The sequence below is a fragment of the Hyperolius riggenbachi genome, chromosome 2 (assembly GCF_040937935.1).
Source record: "Hyperolius riggenbachi isolate aHypRig1 chromosome 2, aHypRig1.pri, whole genome shotgun sequence".
NCBI classification, from domain to species: Eukaryota; Metazoa; Chordata; class Amphibia; order Anura; family Hyperoliidae; genus Hyperolius; species Hyperolius riggenbachi.
In genome coordinates, this window is record NC_090647.1 from 201584427 (window position 1) to 201602898 (window position 18472).

Below are 18472 nucleotides of genomic sequence, written 5' to 3' on the forward strand. Positions count from 1 at the left end.
TAATACGGAAGCATATGTTTTTCTGCCTGTGTCACGTGTATGTCTGCTACGAGGAAGCTGTTACCTTGGGTGCTAGCCTGGGGCAAGGAAATGGCTCATTAGGCCACTAGCAGTCACCTTTGATCTGCTGTCTCAGGTATGATTGTCTGTGAAACTACAATTGCTTTGTGTTCCTGGGGCAGCAGGGAACTGCTAATTAGCAGCTACTTGAGGAAGCTACCACAGGAATGTTTGAAATTTGCATATGACAGCCTGATGGAATGTTGAAAAGCCTCACTCACGAACACAGGATTGCTTTGAAGTCTGCAAAGTGTGACAGGAAAAGCCTTGAAATTCGATGTCACAATCTGGGAAATTGCGTTAGTTTTGGGGATGGAACATTACATGCCCCAGGCCACCCAGCGCACTATAAAACCTCAGCTAGGATAGTCACAACTGGTAGTCTTTGGAGATAGCACAACGCTAGGACTAACCTGGTTCCTGACCAGAAGTTGCGTCCTCCCGCAAACAACGCTCAGATCGGTTTGCTAGTAACGCTTTTCCCTTTTATTTGTATGCAACTTGTCTTGTGTGAATCTTTGTAAATTTTATCATTGTAATTTTTACTTTGCTTTTGTAAATCTTTTGTATATATTTTCTGCATTGTTCCACTTTTTTCCTGGAATATTAAATAGTTATTTAATAAGTTTGACTTCTGCTGTACTAAACTAACACTCCTAGCCTAGAAGAGACTGAAGGGTAACTGTGTACAAGTCCATGCCTGATTGTATGTTTAGGCAACCCTACCATATGAGATTGTAATTGCAGTGTGTGTATGGGCACTGTTGCGCTCGACAGCAGAGTGGCTAACAGTATCGTTCGGAACGACTGTTAGTGGTTTGCTGCACTACAGTGTAACTTGAATTACAAGTCATTACAAGTCAGTGCCTTATTGTGCCGTGTTACTGTACAACTGTACTGTGTGTGTGCGTGGCGTTCCCGTATTCGGCCTAAAGCGCAAAGCTGACCCGAATACGAAAACGCGGATTGCGTGCTGAGCACTCGACAGCTGAGTGGACGTGTCTAGCAACAGCTAGTGGTGGCAGTAAGAAGCGTTTGAGGGGTCACAGCCTTGTTTTTAGCTTGAATAAGGCTGCACCCCGCTTGACCTGGTCAAACCCGCAGTCGGGAACCGTATACGCAGGCATGCCGCGGGCCGGTTCCTGACATAGGTCTCTCTCATGCTAAACAGAAGTGGTAAACTTGGCCAATGACAATGACAATTGGACACCCTAAAGCCCCGTACACACGTACAAGGCAGGTTGAGGGCCCACTGTAGACACCCTAGATTCTTGGCATAGGTGGTTGTAATTGGGCGCCTTGACCAAGTGTCATCCAGCATGTGGAAAAAAAAGATCTAATACAATGTCTGTCATGCATAGTCTATGAGTCACCTGGAGTAGGGTAAGAACATCTGATACTCTCATTCTAGGACACTGCAAGGTTCTAACAAACGCACGATGGTCGCCCACTGGAATCAGTACACATTACCTTGGGTGACAGTTCAGCCAAGCGCTGAACAGAAGCATCACCAGACTAGAGTCTAGCAATGTGTTCTGTTGCTATGGATCACAGCAGTTCAATTTCCAATAGAATTCCTGCTGAAATATATTTTGATTTACTTTGTGTGGAAGGAATAGATCCCTCTCTAATCAGATCCCATTCAAAGAAGATTGATTGTTTTGCCGCTTCAGATGGGTATCAGTGTGTGGATAGATTAAGACTTTCCACCACAGTGTTCTCCCCAGACTTTTACCCAGGTGCTCCACTTGGCTAATTTTGGTGAGCACCCGGCTGTCATTGGCTCTCCTCCTTATCCCCCTCCTATGCTCTGCTGTAAGCAGACTTGCATAGCTGAGCTTGTAAATTTACCTTTCCTAGTGACCTCTGGGTCCATGTTCCTTCTCTCTTTCAACCTAACGCTGTGAATGTTCTCTACAGCTATATAGCTCCTGACAAGCATCAGGAGCTTTATTGTGTTATGAGGCTTGACAGCATCAACCGGCTATGGGTTCCTGGGCAACTGCCCAGTTTGCCCCTATGGAAGCACAGGCCCTGTATTTCCCTGTCCCACCACACCCGGCGATTTTTTCATACCACCCGACTGGAAGAAAATTCTGGGGAGAACACTGCACCATGTAGAATTTATTTTAAATATTTACACTTTGTAATACTTACCAGTGAACAAGAAGAATATTAGAACCATGATCATAGTGTATCCAAAATACAAGATTGTGCTGGCAGTCCCCGTAATTTGCAGTTTGGAATAAAAGTAATGCACTGCATACACAAAAAAATAAACTGCTGTAAAGCCACTTGTGAGAAATGAGCGCCATTGCCAATGGTAGTCCTGTAAGGCAAAAAGGAAAAAAAATAAAATATAAAAATTGATTTAGCATTTTCAAAGGAGGCAACAAACAACTCAAAAGCCCCAACCCTCCCCTGCCAGCTCCCCAAGTATCTGCACTGAGTTTTTGTACACGGGTTTTATCACCACCGTACCATGCAAAAAGTAAGCTGAGCATATCTAAGAAAGAAAACTTGGAAAACTATTTTTGTTCCCATTATTGGCAGGGATTCTGTTTGGGAGCTTCCTCGGCCCTCCACAATGTTTCAGAATCCCGTCCCCATGTGAAGGTATAAACATACAATTTATGGCCAATTCTGATATAGTAAACTTCTGATATAGTAAACCTCCTGGTCCCTTGGAGTTTACTATAAAGGGATTCTAGTCTATATTGACAGTTAATATATTAATTGGAAAAAGCACCAACGTGCTACGGAGACAGCTTTGTGCACCTCTAACTAAATTCTAATTTTAATCATAAATTTTATGTATTAACAAAATTGAAGGCTGAATGGGCTGAATATTTGCAGAATTACTCCCAACACATATGCAGTTATTATTACTAGGATATTCATCAGATTTATAACTTCATACCTCAGCACATAGATGAAAGTAGCAAAGTAAAATTGTGGCTTCTGAGCAGGTGATCACCAAAATGATGAATACGAGAAACAGGAATCCAAACATGTAATACATCTGATGGGACCTTAAAAACAAAATAAGTTTCAATCATCAGATTGAACAAAAGGTGACAAATATCCAAATTACATAAAGTACATAAGATACAGTATCTAAAACAAAAACTAGACTAACTGCCAACAGCCAGGCCTGAAGACTACAATACAGGCCAATCTCACAGGCAGCCTGGATTTAAATCGCCCATTAGAGAAATGTCTCCCACACACCTTTATCAAGGGAAAAAAGGCTTCCATCTTAAAGAGGCACTGTAGTAACGTATGGTAGAATGCAGGAAATGATTCAGAATACCCACTTTATGGTAATTTTCCCATTTCAGCATCAGAGACACTTTTTACGTCTATATATTAGTATGTATCCCTGTCCACCCAGTGATGTTACAGCCTAGGCTGTTTAGGTATGCAGATTTCACCTCCCAGAGCTTTCTGGGAGTCCAGGAATTATTTTCACTGGCTTCAGAATTCTCAGAAAAACATTCTGCAGAGCTGCACCAAATATTTTGCCATCTGTGATAAATTTCAATATTAACCACTTCACAACTGAGGGGTTCTACCCCTTGAGTACCAGAGCAATTTTCAGCGCTCCTTCCATTCATTCGTCTATAACTTTATCATTACTTATCACAATGAAATTAACTATATCTTGTTTTACCAGCCAGCCAGCCTACTGACTTGCACACTATTTTGTCAGACTTTGCAACTGCTATTCAGGAAATACTGTTGGAAACAAACAAAACCCTGGGAATCCCCTATGAGGAAATGGACTGGTCCAAAATCTGTCAGTTCTGTCAGATTTTAACCGCCTACTTTTTTCGTGATAGTGGTCCTTTAAACATACTATGACAAAACTTTATTAGTATTAAACACACCAAAATAAATTACTGGACAAAGCACCAAATTCTTCTTACCAAATACTATTAAGAATGAAGAAAAGCTGAATAAAGATGCATCCAAATGGCAAAATTCCTCCCATTATAATGCCAGGCAATGGTTTTGTGTAAAATGACTGCTCAGGAATCTGCCGAGGAATCTGATTGGTACGGACCGGGTGTTCAATGGACTAGAGGAGAGCAAAGAGAAAAAATACATTATTACAGGGCCATTTACATTTCACTTTCCCCTTTTCACTACCATCTTATTTGAAAGCTTTTTCTTTGGCTATCATGCTGACTCTAATGGTGGTAAATAACTGCTCCAGCCATCAAATAGCAATCTCTACATGAAGGGAGAGAGTGAGTAAAAAATACAATGAGTCTGCAGTTGCATTTCTGTCTGAGGAATGGCATCAATTTATCCAGATATAGGTTTGAATTTACATGACCAAAAAAAAAATGTATGCCTCTTGTTTTTTGTGACAAGAATGGGTTAAATCAGTATACAAAGAATAGTTCTATACTGACTTGTTTAATGACAATATATGGAAGAATAGGACTTTTAAAGAAATCTGTTGACTACGTGCTGACAGCTGATGCTAGTCACTGCAGTTTCCTGGGGAAGCAGGCTAGTTCTAAAGGTGGCCACACACACCATACAATCTTTTAAATATCTGTTCATTTAAGAATTGCAAGCAATTTTTCTGACGGATTGTAACATTTCAAAAATATGACCAATGTACCACACACCTATGTTAAATTTTTCCCCAATTATGATAAAAATGATTGGAAATGCTGAGAAAATTGCTTGCGTGTGTATATTAATAAACTGACAAACTAACACACACCATACAATCTTTAGAGAAATTGAAGAAAAATATCTGGCATTCCGGATAGATAAAAATCGAAAAAAACGGGAATGAAACAAAAAAGCTTTGATTTTTTTCGGAAGATCCGATTGTTTTTATCGAACTGCCGTAAAATCGGATCATTTTAGTGTATTGTGTGTGGCCACCTTAAGCTAGATATGCTTGTTGCAGCTTAGGTGAGCTAGCCATGGTGCTACCCTATTTCACTGGATGGACGGCTGTCCTAACGACTTTTAGCAAGATAACGGAATTTCTACTTAGCATATTGGCCCTTGAAACACAAGTGTACACTAAAATAAACATAATGATAATGTAAATTGTACAGAGCCATAATTATACAACTTGTATACAGCGGTTTCAGAGTTTTTGCTCCTTAATGCTTTTAGAGGCATAAAGATGCCACATGCAACAATGAGCCTTAAGTCACTTATACAACCTACAACCCCTGCCACTAAAGATGCTTTGAGTTTCATTTACTTGGGGCTTCTACCAGCCCCCTGCAGATGTTCTGTGCCCGCACCGGGACAAACCGATCCTGTGGTCCCCTGCCGCAGCTCCCTGGCTGCGCATGTCCTTGTTCATGTTGCCGTACTGCGCAAGTGCGAGGACATGCACAGCCAGGGCCGCGCAGGCGCAGTGGCCTGCTGCAGCAGGGGACCGGAGGATCGGTTTGTCCTGGTGCGGGCATTGGATGTCTGCAGGGGGCCAGTAAAAGCCCCAGGTAAGTTCAACTTGGTCTCAATTAAGGTTTCCTTTAAGAACAGATTGTTCAATGCTGCCTAAAATATCTCATGCCTTTACAGCATACATGTCAAACTCTGGCCCACAGGTCAAATCTGGCCCTCAGAGCCGTGGTTTCTCCAGATTGCATCATGTTTGGCCCACTCTAGACCACCAGAGAAGCAATATAAAAGGTAAAGCCCCGGAACACCAGGGAAGCCATTTGGGAGAGGTAGGGGGAAAGCACTAAACACTAGGGAACTGTATAGGGCAGGGTGGGGGCCACAAAAAAAATAAATAAAAAAAAATAAAACTTATATCGCGCTTTTCTCCTGGTGGACTCAAAGCGCCAGAGCTGCAGCCACTAGGGCACGCTCTATAGGCAGTAGCAGTGTTAGGAAGACTTGCCTAAGGTCTCCTACTGAATAGGTGCTGACTTACTGAACAGACAGAGCCGAGACACCTGGAAACTGTGTAGAGGCGGGAGAAGGGCTACTAGACACTGGGGAACTGTATAGGGGTTGGATGGGAGCCATTAGACTCCATGGAACTTTATAAGATAGGAAGGTGGCCAGTAAACATTGATGTTGGCCCGCGACTAGAGTTTGACACCCCTGCTTTACAGGTACCGCTGTACTGTTCTGTCAGTAGTTATAATGTGGTATCTGATCTGTGTAAATAACTACTTAGGGGTAACACTGCAGAGACCTACCTTATGAGAAAAAGTTGGGGTAAGAGAAAGTAATGGGTTAAGGTCATTCTAGTGAGAATATCTGTCACAAACCAGTGTTGGGCCAGTTAAGATTAGAGTAAAATAAAAGGACGGGTTAGTATTAGTCTTTGGTCACAGAAAGGGCAAAGCTTAGGTGTAAGGTTCTGTAATAAAAGCAGAAGCCCACCGTTTACCAGCCAAAACAAGGTGAATTCCAATACTTTACAGTTAAAAGAAATAATGCATTCTACCACATGATATGGTAATTATTACATGCAAAAGTTTAGCAATAAGATGATAAAGAGCTTACATTTTTTTTGAATCCAAAATAGGCACCAATGAAGGTGAGAGGAACAGAGATGCAGAACCACAGTGCCAGGATAGCCACAAGTGTACCAAAAGGAATAGCTGCAGAAGATCCTTCTCCCCAGAGAATCAAGTTCATCAGGAAGAAATCCGCAAACACAATCCTACACACAGAAAATAATACAGGGGGAAAAAGTAATCATTTCAATGTGGTGGAAGCAGAGATCAACCTGACGGCTGCTTAGCAACAAAGCAGTGAATGTGCACCAATGTACTCATTCAATAACCAGTAACGTGAATACACAGTACAGTATATGTGGTTCTCAAAAATGTAATTCAATAGGAAAACCCCTAAAATAATTTATAAAGTGTCTATGTTCTTTGTATACAATAATTTATAAAGTATATACAAGTGTATAGTCATTTATTCTATACATAAGTAAATGTGCAATCATTACTAAATAGATGTACACATTTAAAAATAAACATGACTTATATAAACTAATATATATACATAATGTACCACCCAAAGAAAGCCTAACTGGTGGTGAAAAAACGAGGGGCCAAACAAACGACTCGCGGGCTGAATTGGTAATTAATCCACCAGTATCTGGGACACATTTCTGAAATGTAGTTTTAAAAACTATTCATTAAAGAGAATCTGTATTGTTAAAATCGCACAAAAGTAAACATACCAGTGCATTAGGGGACATCTCCTATTATCCTCTGACACAATTTTGCCGCTCCCCGCCACATTAAAAGTGGTTAAAAACAGTTTTAAAAAGTTTGTTTTTAAACAAACAAAATGGCCACCAAAACAGGAAGTAGGTTGATGTACAGTATGTCCACACATAGAAAATACATCCATACACAACTTGCAGGCTGTATACAGCCTTCCTTTTGAATCTCAAGAGATCATTTGTGTGTTTCTTTCCCCCTGCAGTTCTCATGCACTGAAGTTTCAGGCTGCTCTTTTCTTCCTGCAAACAGCTTTGCCCTTGTCTGTAATTCTTCAGTATGTGAAAGCCCAGCCAGCTCAGAGAACGATTTATCCAGCTTGTAAAAGATAAGAGAGAAGAGAGAAGCTGCTCTAATCTAAATAACACACAGGCAGTGTGCAGAGAGGGGCCTGGAAGGGGGAGTTCATAGCAGAACCACAACACTGAAGAACTTGGCAGCCTTCCAGACACAGGCCGACAAGTCTGACAGGGGAAAGATACATTGATTTATTACAGAGACAGTGATAGTATAAAGTGCTGCAGTAAGCCAGAACACATTATAATAGCTTTTTGAACTTGTAGGATGATAAAAAACAGGATGCAATTTTTGGTACGGAGTCTCTTTAAAAACTATACTTGGGGGGAGAGACTATAAATGCGCATCACCGTTACACAAGTGGTTTTGCAATTTAACGTTATTAAAAGTGAGTTAATAATGGATATAGTTTGAATAAATAGCTTAATCCAAATGCAATACTTTACCCAGGACAGAGAAAGGCAGTCAACAGGACATTGGTTTTCCACTTTTCACCCCCAAATGCTAGCACAAAAAACAAAAAGGATGTTGTTAATAACGCAGTCAACATATTGACAGTTTTGCATATCATGTACATTAAACACTTGCTAAGTTATTGGAAAAATCCTTTAATCCGTCGGCAGCCCTGCATGCATTATCTTGAGATAATGTGTGCCAGGGTGTCTTCTAACGGCATACACTGTTTAGCTGCCTAAGCAGCTATACAGAGCGGTGCAGGGAGTTTCTTTATATTTACCTCTTGCGGGTGGCTGGATCAGCATCTCCTCTCCTTCACTCAGACATCCTCTTCGGAGTTCCGATCACATGATATGACGTGATCATAACCCAGGGGATAGTGTCAGCGTTTCAGCATCGCCCAGTGGTGGAAGAGGGGCGATTATTATTATTATTATTATTATTATTGATTTATAAAGCGCCAACATATTCCGTGGCGCTGTACAAAGTAAGAAACAAACATGGGGTACATAATAATACAGACAATGGTGTACACCAATATACAAGATACATAATTAGTGACAAAATACAAAGAATGATACAAAATACAAATTATAGAATTGGTAATGACAGTGATAAAATTAACATGATGAATAAAATGTATAATGGTTACCAAGACACAAAAGGGGGAGAGAGCCCTGCCCTTGCGAGCTTACAATCTAAAGGGAATGGGGGGAAACAAGAGGAGGGGTAGTATGCAGCAAATATATAGAGGCTTTGTGTTTTAGGATACCTAGTAGGAGTGCAATTTGGTCTTAGTACAAAGGGAAGTGGCCTAAGGTAGAGCATATGCTTGTCGGAACAAGTGTGTTTTTAGAGAGCGTTTAAAGGTAGCAAAGGTTGGCGAGTGACGGATGTGTTGTGGGAGGGCAAAAGGGACTCTTCCATCACCCCTCTTCCACCACGGGGCAGTGCTGCCCCTCCCCTGGGTTAGGATCACGTCATATCATGTGATCAGAACTCCAAAGAGGATGTCAGCATTGCAGCACCACCAGTGGAGGAGAGAAGCTGACCCAGCTGCCCAGAACAGGTAAAATATGATAGCTCCCTGTGCAGCTATGCATACCTTGCCAAGCTGTGGAAGGTACACTTCCCCAGCGGCAAAAAAAAAAAAAAAAAAAAAAAAAAAAAAAAATGGCCCTGCAGCGGACATATACTTTGCTATATGTGGCTGCTAACGGGTTAAGGGCTAGTTCATAAGAGGAAGGTTGGCTAGCAATACCTGACCTCACTCATTACACTGAATGGGGCAGCACACAGTATGCATAAAGCCATGCATTCTTGGATCACGTCTGATATTGCTGTGTAACAAGTCACTGTGCAGTGCCATTCTCTCCTGAACCATATCCCCAGTAAGGGATAATATTAGATGTCAAAATAATTTTTAAGCATCGCACACATGCACACAATGATTCTTATGCTAGGTACGGTGTGTACCTAGCATAAGAATCATTGTGTGCATACAATTTTCTGTTAGATTCTTCTGTTAGATTTACCTACAACATGGAAAAAAGCTATCTGGCAGGTAAATCTAAGAGAAAATCTAACAGAAAATTGTATGGTGTGTACCTAGCATTAGACTGGTGGATCGTCTCGGCTGAGCACTGGCGGAGAGCATCGTTTTCCTGCTCGCCCCACCCGCACCGTTGTGGGTCATGCCAACAGCCCTACTACCACTGCATGGCAGCACCAAGCCCCACTAACTTGGAGGCTAGGGACACATCTCTACAGCCCCGAAACAACCAAATTATCAGAGTATCAACCATAGATAGTCAATGAGATGCAAATAATTTAAGAGAATGCGAGATTATGCAAAATTAATATACAAGTTTATGCAGCTTGAAAATGGACCAAGTGAATCACACCAAGGTGGAATTTAGTTTACTTTCAAGCTGTATAAAGTGGTTTATGAAACTTCCATACATCTGCATCAACTGAGAGTTATTTGTATGTCATTGACTGTTCCTATTTAACGTAATTCTCCCCCTTCTCATTCTTTACTTCCTTTTCAACACATTCATATCCTGCACGGTTTCTATTCTTAAAGTCCATTTCTTTCTATACTTTCAAAGTCATTCCCTAGCTACATATATCCCAGCTTAAATTATTTACAGTGGTGGAATACATTGAAGTCTATGGAGAAGGCAGAATTTGGAAAAGCACTGAAATTCCACCGTCACCCCCACCCCCCGAAATCAGAGTGTACAGCGGTTACTTTGTTCATAATACAAGGTACCGTTTCTGTAAGGTTATCTGATCCGACATTTTGCATAACCTTGATCATTTCTATGGGACATCTGTCTGACTATATTTTTAGCTGATATTGACATGTTAAGCAAATTCATAAATCTTAAAATCCACATGAGAATAAAACATGGCATTTAGAAATAAGTATCTAGTAAAAACATCATTATTCATATCTGCTTTGCTTCAACTTACATTTGTAGAACCTGGAAGCAACATAGCCTGCAGGAGTACCAAGTAGAACCCAAAGGACTACAGCACATGTCATCAAAGCTCCTCTGTTTGCAGGAGATAAAAACCCAAGGCAAGCAAAAACTGAAAGAGAATGGAAGTATGAGATGATTAATCTGCCTAGATCACCGATATACAAAGGTAGAACTATATCCATAATTTGTTTATGAAAACTAAGCTGTGGTTTTTGAAGATTTGTCTTACAAAAAGCGCACAAAGAACACTCCACTAGTTACTACAGTACAGTAGAATCTGGTTGTAGTAAACTCTGGCTATAGTAAACTCAATTCCCAGATACTTAGTAGTAAAGTTTTTTTTTTTTATCCATTTAAAAAGCACCTTTATTAGCATAAGTCAGAAAAATCACTTCTATTTTACCAGTTTAAAGCCCCAGACACTTCCTGTACTACAGAATGTCATTGCTATAAAGCAGGCTCTCTCAACCAGGGTTCCCTGGAACCCCAGAATTCCTTTAGTACTCTGCATGGGTTCTTTGGCATTTTACCCCATCAGGGGGGAAGTAGAATAGAGCACACTATAATAGGTGGTGCCGTAATAAGAAGCATAAGAAGTATAATAAGTGGGAGTGTAATAGGGGGTAGGGAAATAAACAGCCACACATACTTGTAAAGACCATGCCTCCTGCAAAATAAATGCAGGAGTTCCTTGGGATCCAGAAGTTATTTGCAGGGTTCCTCCAGGGTACAAAGGTTAAGAAAGGCTGCTATAAACTGTAATCTTCCAAGAAAGTTTAGTCTGTGCCTTTGCGCTTGCAGCCTCTTTTACACTGTATGCAAAAAAACTGATGCGTCGTTCCACAGCAATGCATTGTGAAAAAGCTTCAGTTTTTCAGCATACAGTGCGAAAGAGGTCAAAGGGAAACAGGGAGATGACCTTGCACGCAGTGTAAAAAGAGCCTAAAAAACAGGATTATAGAATCCGAGCAGCAGTCACTACCACAAAGCCTAAAACTTAATCCCTCAAAAGAGTTGCTGCAGATCATGTAGACAAGTTTTTAACATAGGAATTTTAGTTTGCAAAGCCTCACAACATGGCATTAAAGACAGAACATATGACTTTGTAGATATGCACAAAAAGTTTTTGTTTTTTTTCTTTAATTCAAATTTGTTTGGTACTTACATAAAGTGACAAATGTCATAATTAAGATCTGAGTGCCTGAACCAAGGAAAACCGAAAGCAGCATGCCCTTTCTGGGTGGTCTGAAAATATCTCCATGCACCAGTTTCCAACCAAACTCTTCCTGGGCGTCTTCCTGGAAAAGTCAATCATGACAGTGAGACTGTATGCATACTCTGATGCTATATGAGGAAATACAGGTTTGGTTTTTTTTTTTAAAAAAAAATAGGTTTCAACTGTGTGCCTGCTTTAATATGATTTTGTGTTTGAAACTTATACTCAAACTGTACATTAGACCCTTGCTTGACACTGCTTGGTAAATTGCAGGCAAACATTTCAGGAAAATAAATTGAACCACTATTTGCACAGCAATCCACTGCCGCTGGTATGTTAAGCTGCAATGATGCAGCTCAAAGTTTCATTTCACTTTACTTACAGCGGAATCCATCTGGTTATATCTTGCAATGTCTTTGTGCAGGGTTCTCAGCATAATCATGGCAACCATGCCAGACAGGAAGAGTACGATCACCAAGGAATTCATTATACTGCAACCAAAGGAAAAAATAAGCCTCCATGCATTATATTAGAGAACTAATGTGTCATTTAGAACGGTAATTGGTTTGAATATTTAGAATTTAACTTGTGCAATTTAGAACACGCAATGTAACATACACCAAAAGCTTTAGGTTTTAAATTTTCTATTAGGCCTGGTGCACACCAAGAACCGCTAGCAGATCCGCAAAATGCTAGCAGATTTTGAAACGCTTTTTCTTCTTTTTCTGTAGCGTTTCAGCTAGCATTTTGCTGTTTTGGGAAGCGTTTTTGGTGTAGTAGATTTCATATATTGCTGTGTTCTCCCCAGGCTCGTTTAGCCGGGTGCTTCACCCGGTTAGATTTGGTGACCACCCGGCTGTCATTGGCTCACCACCTCACCTCCTCCTATGCTGTAAGCAGAGTTGCCCTGCATTTTCATCTCCCCCACCCGGCTGCTTTTTCATGCCACCCGGCTGGAAAAAAATTCTGTGGAGAACACTGTATTATTACAGTAAAGCTGTTACTGAACAGCTACTGTAACAAAAAACGCCTGGCAAACCGCTCTGAAGTGCCGTTTTTCAGAGCGGATGAGATGTACTCATGGTAGCTGCCGGAGGTCTATGTAGAGCAATGCGCGCAGCAGGCGTTTTTCACTCATCTCCCGGGGGATTCCGCTGTCGGCCGCCATTCTTCCTCTCCCTCCAAGGCTATGCTTCCCCCTGGTGAGATCGCCATCTGTCATGATGACAGCCGGCAATCCCACTATAGGGTTACAGTGCCACCTAAAGGACGGAGGGAAAACAGTAGTGCTGGATCCCAGGAAGGTGAGCGACTGATGAGCTGCTGCAGATCTCTCTAGCAGCATGATTTTTTTTCCAGGCGTTAGGGTCTGAAAGGGTGCAAAAAATATGTACCACTTTTAGACCCAAAAATCGGGAAAGAATCATACTGCTAAGGGGGTTAAAAGATCAGCTCTATACACCAAGAATCTTAACAATCCTTCTGGATTTATACCTTAGTTTACTGTGGATCTAGTAGCACATACTAATACAGTGTCCTGCTAATGGGAAACACTAACTAGAAAGGTATTTCAGTCTGCAGCCAAGGAGTAGAAAAAAAAATCCCTTTATCCCCTGTAGAGGTGTGAAATCCTCGAATTGGTCTCTACAAACCAAATGATGATTGCAGAAGATTTTAAGAATGTATTTACTGCTTCATGTGGCAGATTACTAGTGTAGGAACTAGGGCACTAAGTGATCCTCTACAACAAATTCAGTGATCAGTAATCCAAACAGAATTAGGCATGGGTGCCTGCAAACAAGTACAATTTAAACGTCCAGGCAATTTCCATCATGGTATGCGATTAAAATGTACAGTAGTTTTAATAAATTACACAATATTTAGCTTTGACAAGTGTTAATACTGTATATAAAAAGTGGAGTTTCACTTTCAAACGTGTCCTGTTACCAAAAGCCTGAGTACAATCCAAAGCAGACCACAACTCACTACAGAAACTGGCATGTCATGAATTGAGAAACCTGCTTGGTTCAAACATACCATCACCTGCCTAAAGTCATCAACTTCAGTATGCCCCTATGGATATCTTATAGGGGCAAGGAATCGCTCCCTGTGGGACCTAAGGGCCATTGGGTGGATAATAGTCCTCAGCCGCAGGGTACATTAGGGACACCAAGCATTTTCATTGATTCCAGTATCAAAAGAATAATAGAGAGGGCAGGCACCAGTGCTCGCATCACCATAAAACTATTTATTGGCGGCAGATGGTAAAAACAGAGGAGGCCCCCCGATGGAGAGCTCTCCCCCCTACCTGACAGCTGTTTCACAACATCCGTTGTATCATCAGAGGTTTTGCGGGGGTGCAGAGAGGCCGGTAACTGCGCTAGATCGTAGCCTCATCTTAAATCCGGGCCGTGCGTCTGACGTCACCGGCCGCTCCTCCCACCGTGCATGACAAACTTCCCCCTCCAATTGGGCGCTTTGTGTACATATGACGCACTGCAGAAAGCTGCACCTATCCTTAAGGTTGGTGGAACGCGGGCTGGCCAATCCACTGTCGCAAATCACGAGTGATACTAGCGGTACGGCTAGTCCGTGTGTCATCCCAATTCACTCCTCCTAAGGGGTCGCTATAGCAACTAGTAGTTACAAAATACCCAATGCCTGCGGGAGAGAGAGATATCTGCCATACAATAAAGCCAGACATAGGAGGCTAGAGTGCAAGTGAGCGACATCAGCAGCACCTTCAAGGTTATACAAGAAACCAGGAAACAAATGTGGAAGATGTGCGGAGCATGCAATATTATTTAAAGAGACCACACTCCCTATTAGGATACTCCATTATATGAGAGAAATGAGGGGGAATGACAGGAGATCCCAGAAGGAAGGCGAACCGCAGCAAATTTAAATACATGTAGAGGCATACTATTTACAACATTTTATACATTCTATAATAGTATAATAATATTTTAAATAATATTTTAGGAATTCATCAAATTCATCTCTGGTGGACGACCAAACGATCAGGACGTTGTCTATATACCTGGACCACACCCTAATTGAAGAGCGGAATAAATTGGCATCGCAAAGAACACAACATCTCTCTCACTCGGCCAGATAGAGGTTAGCAAACGTAGGGACCACACATCCCCCTTGCTGTACCGGATATCTGCTGATACCATACGTTTTCAAATTGGAAGGCGATATGTTCCATAACTAATTGCAGGGCACCCCCTACAAAGTCCACCAACTGCTCACTCCATCCTGCCCTCTGCATCAGGCCCCGTACCGTCCGAACCCCCATCACCTGAGGGATACGACTGTATAGACTTACCACGTCAACACAAGTCCATAGTGTCCCTCAGTAGCGATGGTACGTCGGACAGCAGAGGCCGCAGGGTGTGGTCCAGATATCGGGACAGGGGCTCCGTTAGAGACCTCTGTCCCGACACAATCGGCCTGCCCGGTGGCTCCACCAGGGATTCATGAATCTTAGGGAGGAAGTACCATACCGGTGATATAGGAGAAACAGGAAGCAAACCTTCACCAACAGACCTCGAGATCACCTGTTGCTCTACCCCTATCCTTAGAAAGGATCTGAGCTGTCTCTGGTAGGTCAGGGTTGGGCTCTACTTCAATCTCACATAGCAATCAGTGTCATTCAATTGACGGTACGCTTATTTTTTATAATATTCAACACTCATGATTACAATGTTCCCGCCTTAATCGGCTTTTTTTTTTTACAATCAAGTCCTCCAGTGACCTAAGCCAGGACAGTGCCCTAGCTTCTATAGTTGTTAAATTGGATTTCTCTTCTGGGTATAGTAGAGCCTATATTTCTCTCAGCACAGTTAGTTGAAAGATATCAAGATAGAATCCTGCAGTCACCGGAAAGGGTCTAATAGATTTACAGGGTTTAAAACTATGCTGAGCCTCCTCATCACGCTTATTCTCTCTTAGTAAGTTCTGCAAGCATTGCAAATCCTGGGTGCTGGATAGTTCAGGAGGTATAAAGCCTAAGTTACCTATAGGGGGAATCCCCATCAGATTCCATCCTTTCACCCTTTGACTGCTTAATGGCAAAAAACTTAATGCTCAATATTCTAATAGCTATGTACAGATCAACTTCAAATCTGAAGTATTCATATTGTTGGACAATTGCAAAATTTAGGCCCTTCCTTAAAGTCTGTAGACATTCATCAGATATATGAGAACCACTTATATTCACTATTTGCAGTTCTTCCCTTGTGGAGTCTGTTTTTTCTCCATTTATTCCTGTGGTATCCCCTTCCAGGTCACCTGTCTCTTTTCCCCTCCTTCCCCTTCACCTGCCCCCTCTGCTCCTCCTAAAGGGGCATCCTTCCTTTAGGGTTACTCTTATTAGGTTTCTTTTTATTCGACCCTCCATCATTGCCTCTGATGATACAACGGATGTTGTGAAACAGCTGTCAGGTAGGGAGGAGCGCTCTCCATCGGGGGCCTCCTCTGTTTTTACCATCTGCCGCCAATAAATGGTTTTATGGTGATACGAGCACTGGTGCCCGCCCTCTCTCATTCTTTTGATACTGGAAAGTTGTGCTGTGGCGGCTGCACGGTGTATGTAAACCAATGGACTATATTGATCGCCCGGGTCATTAATGAATTTGCTGAAGGGCTAGTCATTCTTCTTCTCTGTTGCAAATGTTCAATGATCTGTTCAGCAGTTCTCCAGTAAACTGGAATAGGCGTAGGTGATCTTTGATGTTAGGCTTCATATTTATATATCCTTTATTTGTAGCCCTTAAAATAATCATTATAGTGTACTTAAGACAGGAGAACAAGATCACTTTTGCTTACCATAGACTTCTAGCCACCGTAGCCTTTCAGGTCCCTCTGTGTTATCCGGGTCCCCTCTGTTGAGCTGCTGTCACTCCAATTTAGTCTGTGACTTACTAAGTTGCAGGCTACTGTGCATGTGCTGTCCTGACCTTGCACCCCTTCGAGTGCACTCCCGTGATCAGGAGTGTTCTGTGTATTTGCACATCGTATACAATCATAACTGCGCATGCACCAAATGGTCCCAGCAATGGTGCAAGAGGTGTAAGGCTTGGACAGCACATGCGCAATAGCCTGCGACCGAGCCAGGTTGCAGACTGTAACCTGGCAGAAAGCAGCACAATGGAAGGGAGCCAAAAGGCACCAAAGGACCTGAAAGACTATGGGGAGGGGGGGGGGATGTAAGAAGCTCCAGGTAAATAAAAAAAAGTCACCTTGCCCACCCCCAATCTCAGGTTTACTGGTTTATTTTAAGTGAAAAATACAAAGAAAAATTCTATTGTTGATAGAAAAGGGACAATTCTAGTATTGCAGCATGTGTATGACTCATGTTCACTTTACAGTATTTGGAAACAATTCAGTTTCAGCAAAGAGGTTGGTGTGTGTTTACCTTGAAAACAGACAGTATGTGTGAATGAAACAAGGGTGAACGGATATGACTAACAACTAAATCTCCTAAACATGCAGCATCAACACCAGCTTCATTATGAACCAGCAGTGTAAAAACAACAATACAATTCAGAGCAAGTTGGACACTATGTGGAGGAATACGTAGATTAACATAAAAGCATGTACCCACCTAAACCACTGAATGTGTGTGTGAGGCATAGACTCTAGAATATAATCCCATCTTGAGGCCCATCTGATTTGTTTTTCTTCCTGAACAGAAGTAAAGTAATTAAACTCAAAGAAACTAGCAAAATCATATTAGAGATTACATCTAACAAACTGTAAATCCTTAGAACCTTTTCTGTACGGTGATCTCTGTATAAAGTATACAAGTAGGGTTTAGCTATTGAAGGGATAATCTCAAATCAGGAGATGAAGAAATTGAGAATGGTTGGATTTACACAAAAGCAGTACAGTTCTGTTCCAGTCCTGTCAGTTTTCATGAGATTGTATACCTTTTCTATGGCTGGGTTCACACATAAAACATGTACAGTTCCATTCCTGTAAGGTAAAACTGACAGGATGGGACTGGAATGAAACTGTGCAGATTTAGATGTATGAACCAAGCCTACCAGAGAGCACAAACTGTTGATTGTTTTGTGGGTGTATGTATTTTGAGAGGTGGGGTGGTGTGGTGTGTGGTGTGGTGTGGTGTGTGTGAAATGGAACCATTTTAATGGGCAAGCATGCACATTTGGATTAACAGAGTGCTTGGTTATGGCTATGAAGTAGAGAGGTGGTCAGACACGTTCAAAATAAAAAAACGGTGCCTAGAAATTAGGGCACACAGAAAAGCCGATAGTAAAATATCAGTTATTTTACCAATATACTACTATTAAAAAAAAAATAAAAACAGTAAACTCTGTAATAATTACTGATACTTTACTAGAGCTAAACATAACCATATTCTAACACTAAAGCCTCCCACTACCGATTCATAACCTTAACCGCCCCACCCCCATGGCTAACCTTAACAGCCCCCCAACGCATTTATCTAATAGTACACCGCTGGTGAGTTGGGCGCAGGATGAGCTGAATATCGGCTCACCCTGCAGCCGCTGAAATTCCCAGTGGCATAAATACTATTCCCCTTCCGAGTCGTAGCATGAAGGGAGAAGTAATTCCTAATTACCCGTGCAAATTACCAATTCAAGCACTAGGCAGCCCAGCGCTGCCACTTGCTTCGGCCCCCTGCGGATAACGTTATCAACAAAGTTCAGGGGGGAAAAAAATGC

General features: G+C 41.8%; 1 protein-coding gene across 1 annotated transcript in view; it reads right to left on the reverse strand.

Annotated features, from left to right (window-relative positions):
• Positions 1-18472, reverse strand: part of TM9SF2 (transmembrane 9 superfamily member 2) — a 72982-nt gene that overhangs the window by 1777 nt on the left and 52733 nt on the right. The window contains exons 8-16 of the mRNA XM_068267997.1: positions 17368-17447; positions 12139-12247; positions 11706-11838; positions 10530-10649; positions 8042-8099; positions 6565-6724; positions 3990-4141; positions 2981-3092; positions 2218-2389 (exon numbers count right to left, since the gene is read on the reverse strand). Of these exons, the coding sequence (XP_068124098.1) occupies positions 2218-2389; positions 2981-3092; positions 3990-4141; positions 6565-6724; positions 8042-8099; positions 10530-10649; positions 11706-11838; positions 12139-12247; positions 17368-17447 (1096 nt within the window). The remainder of the gene's footprint in view (positions 1-2217; positions 2390-2980; positions 3093-3989; positions 4142-6564; positions 6725-8041; positions 8100-10529; positions 10650-11705; positions 11839-12138; positions 12248-17367; positions 17448-18472) is intronic.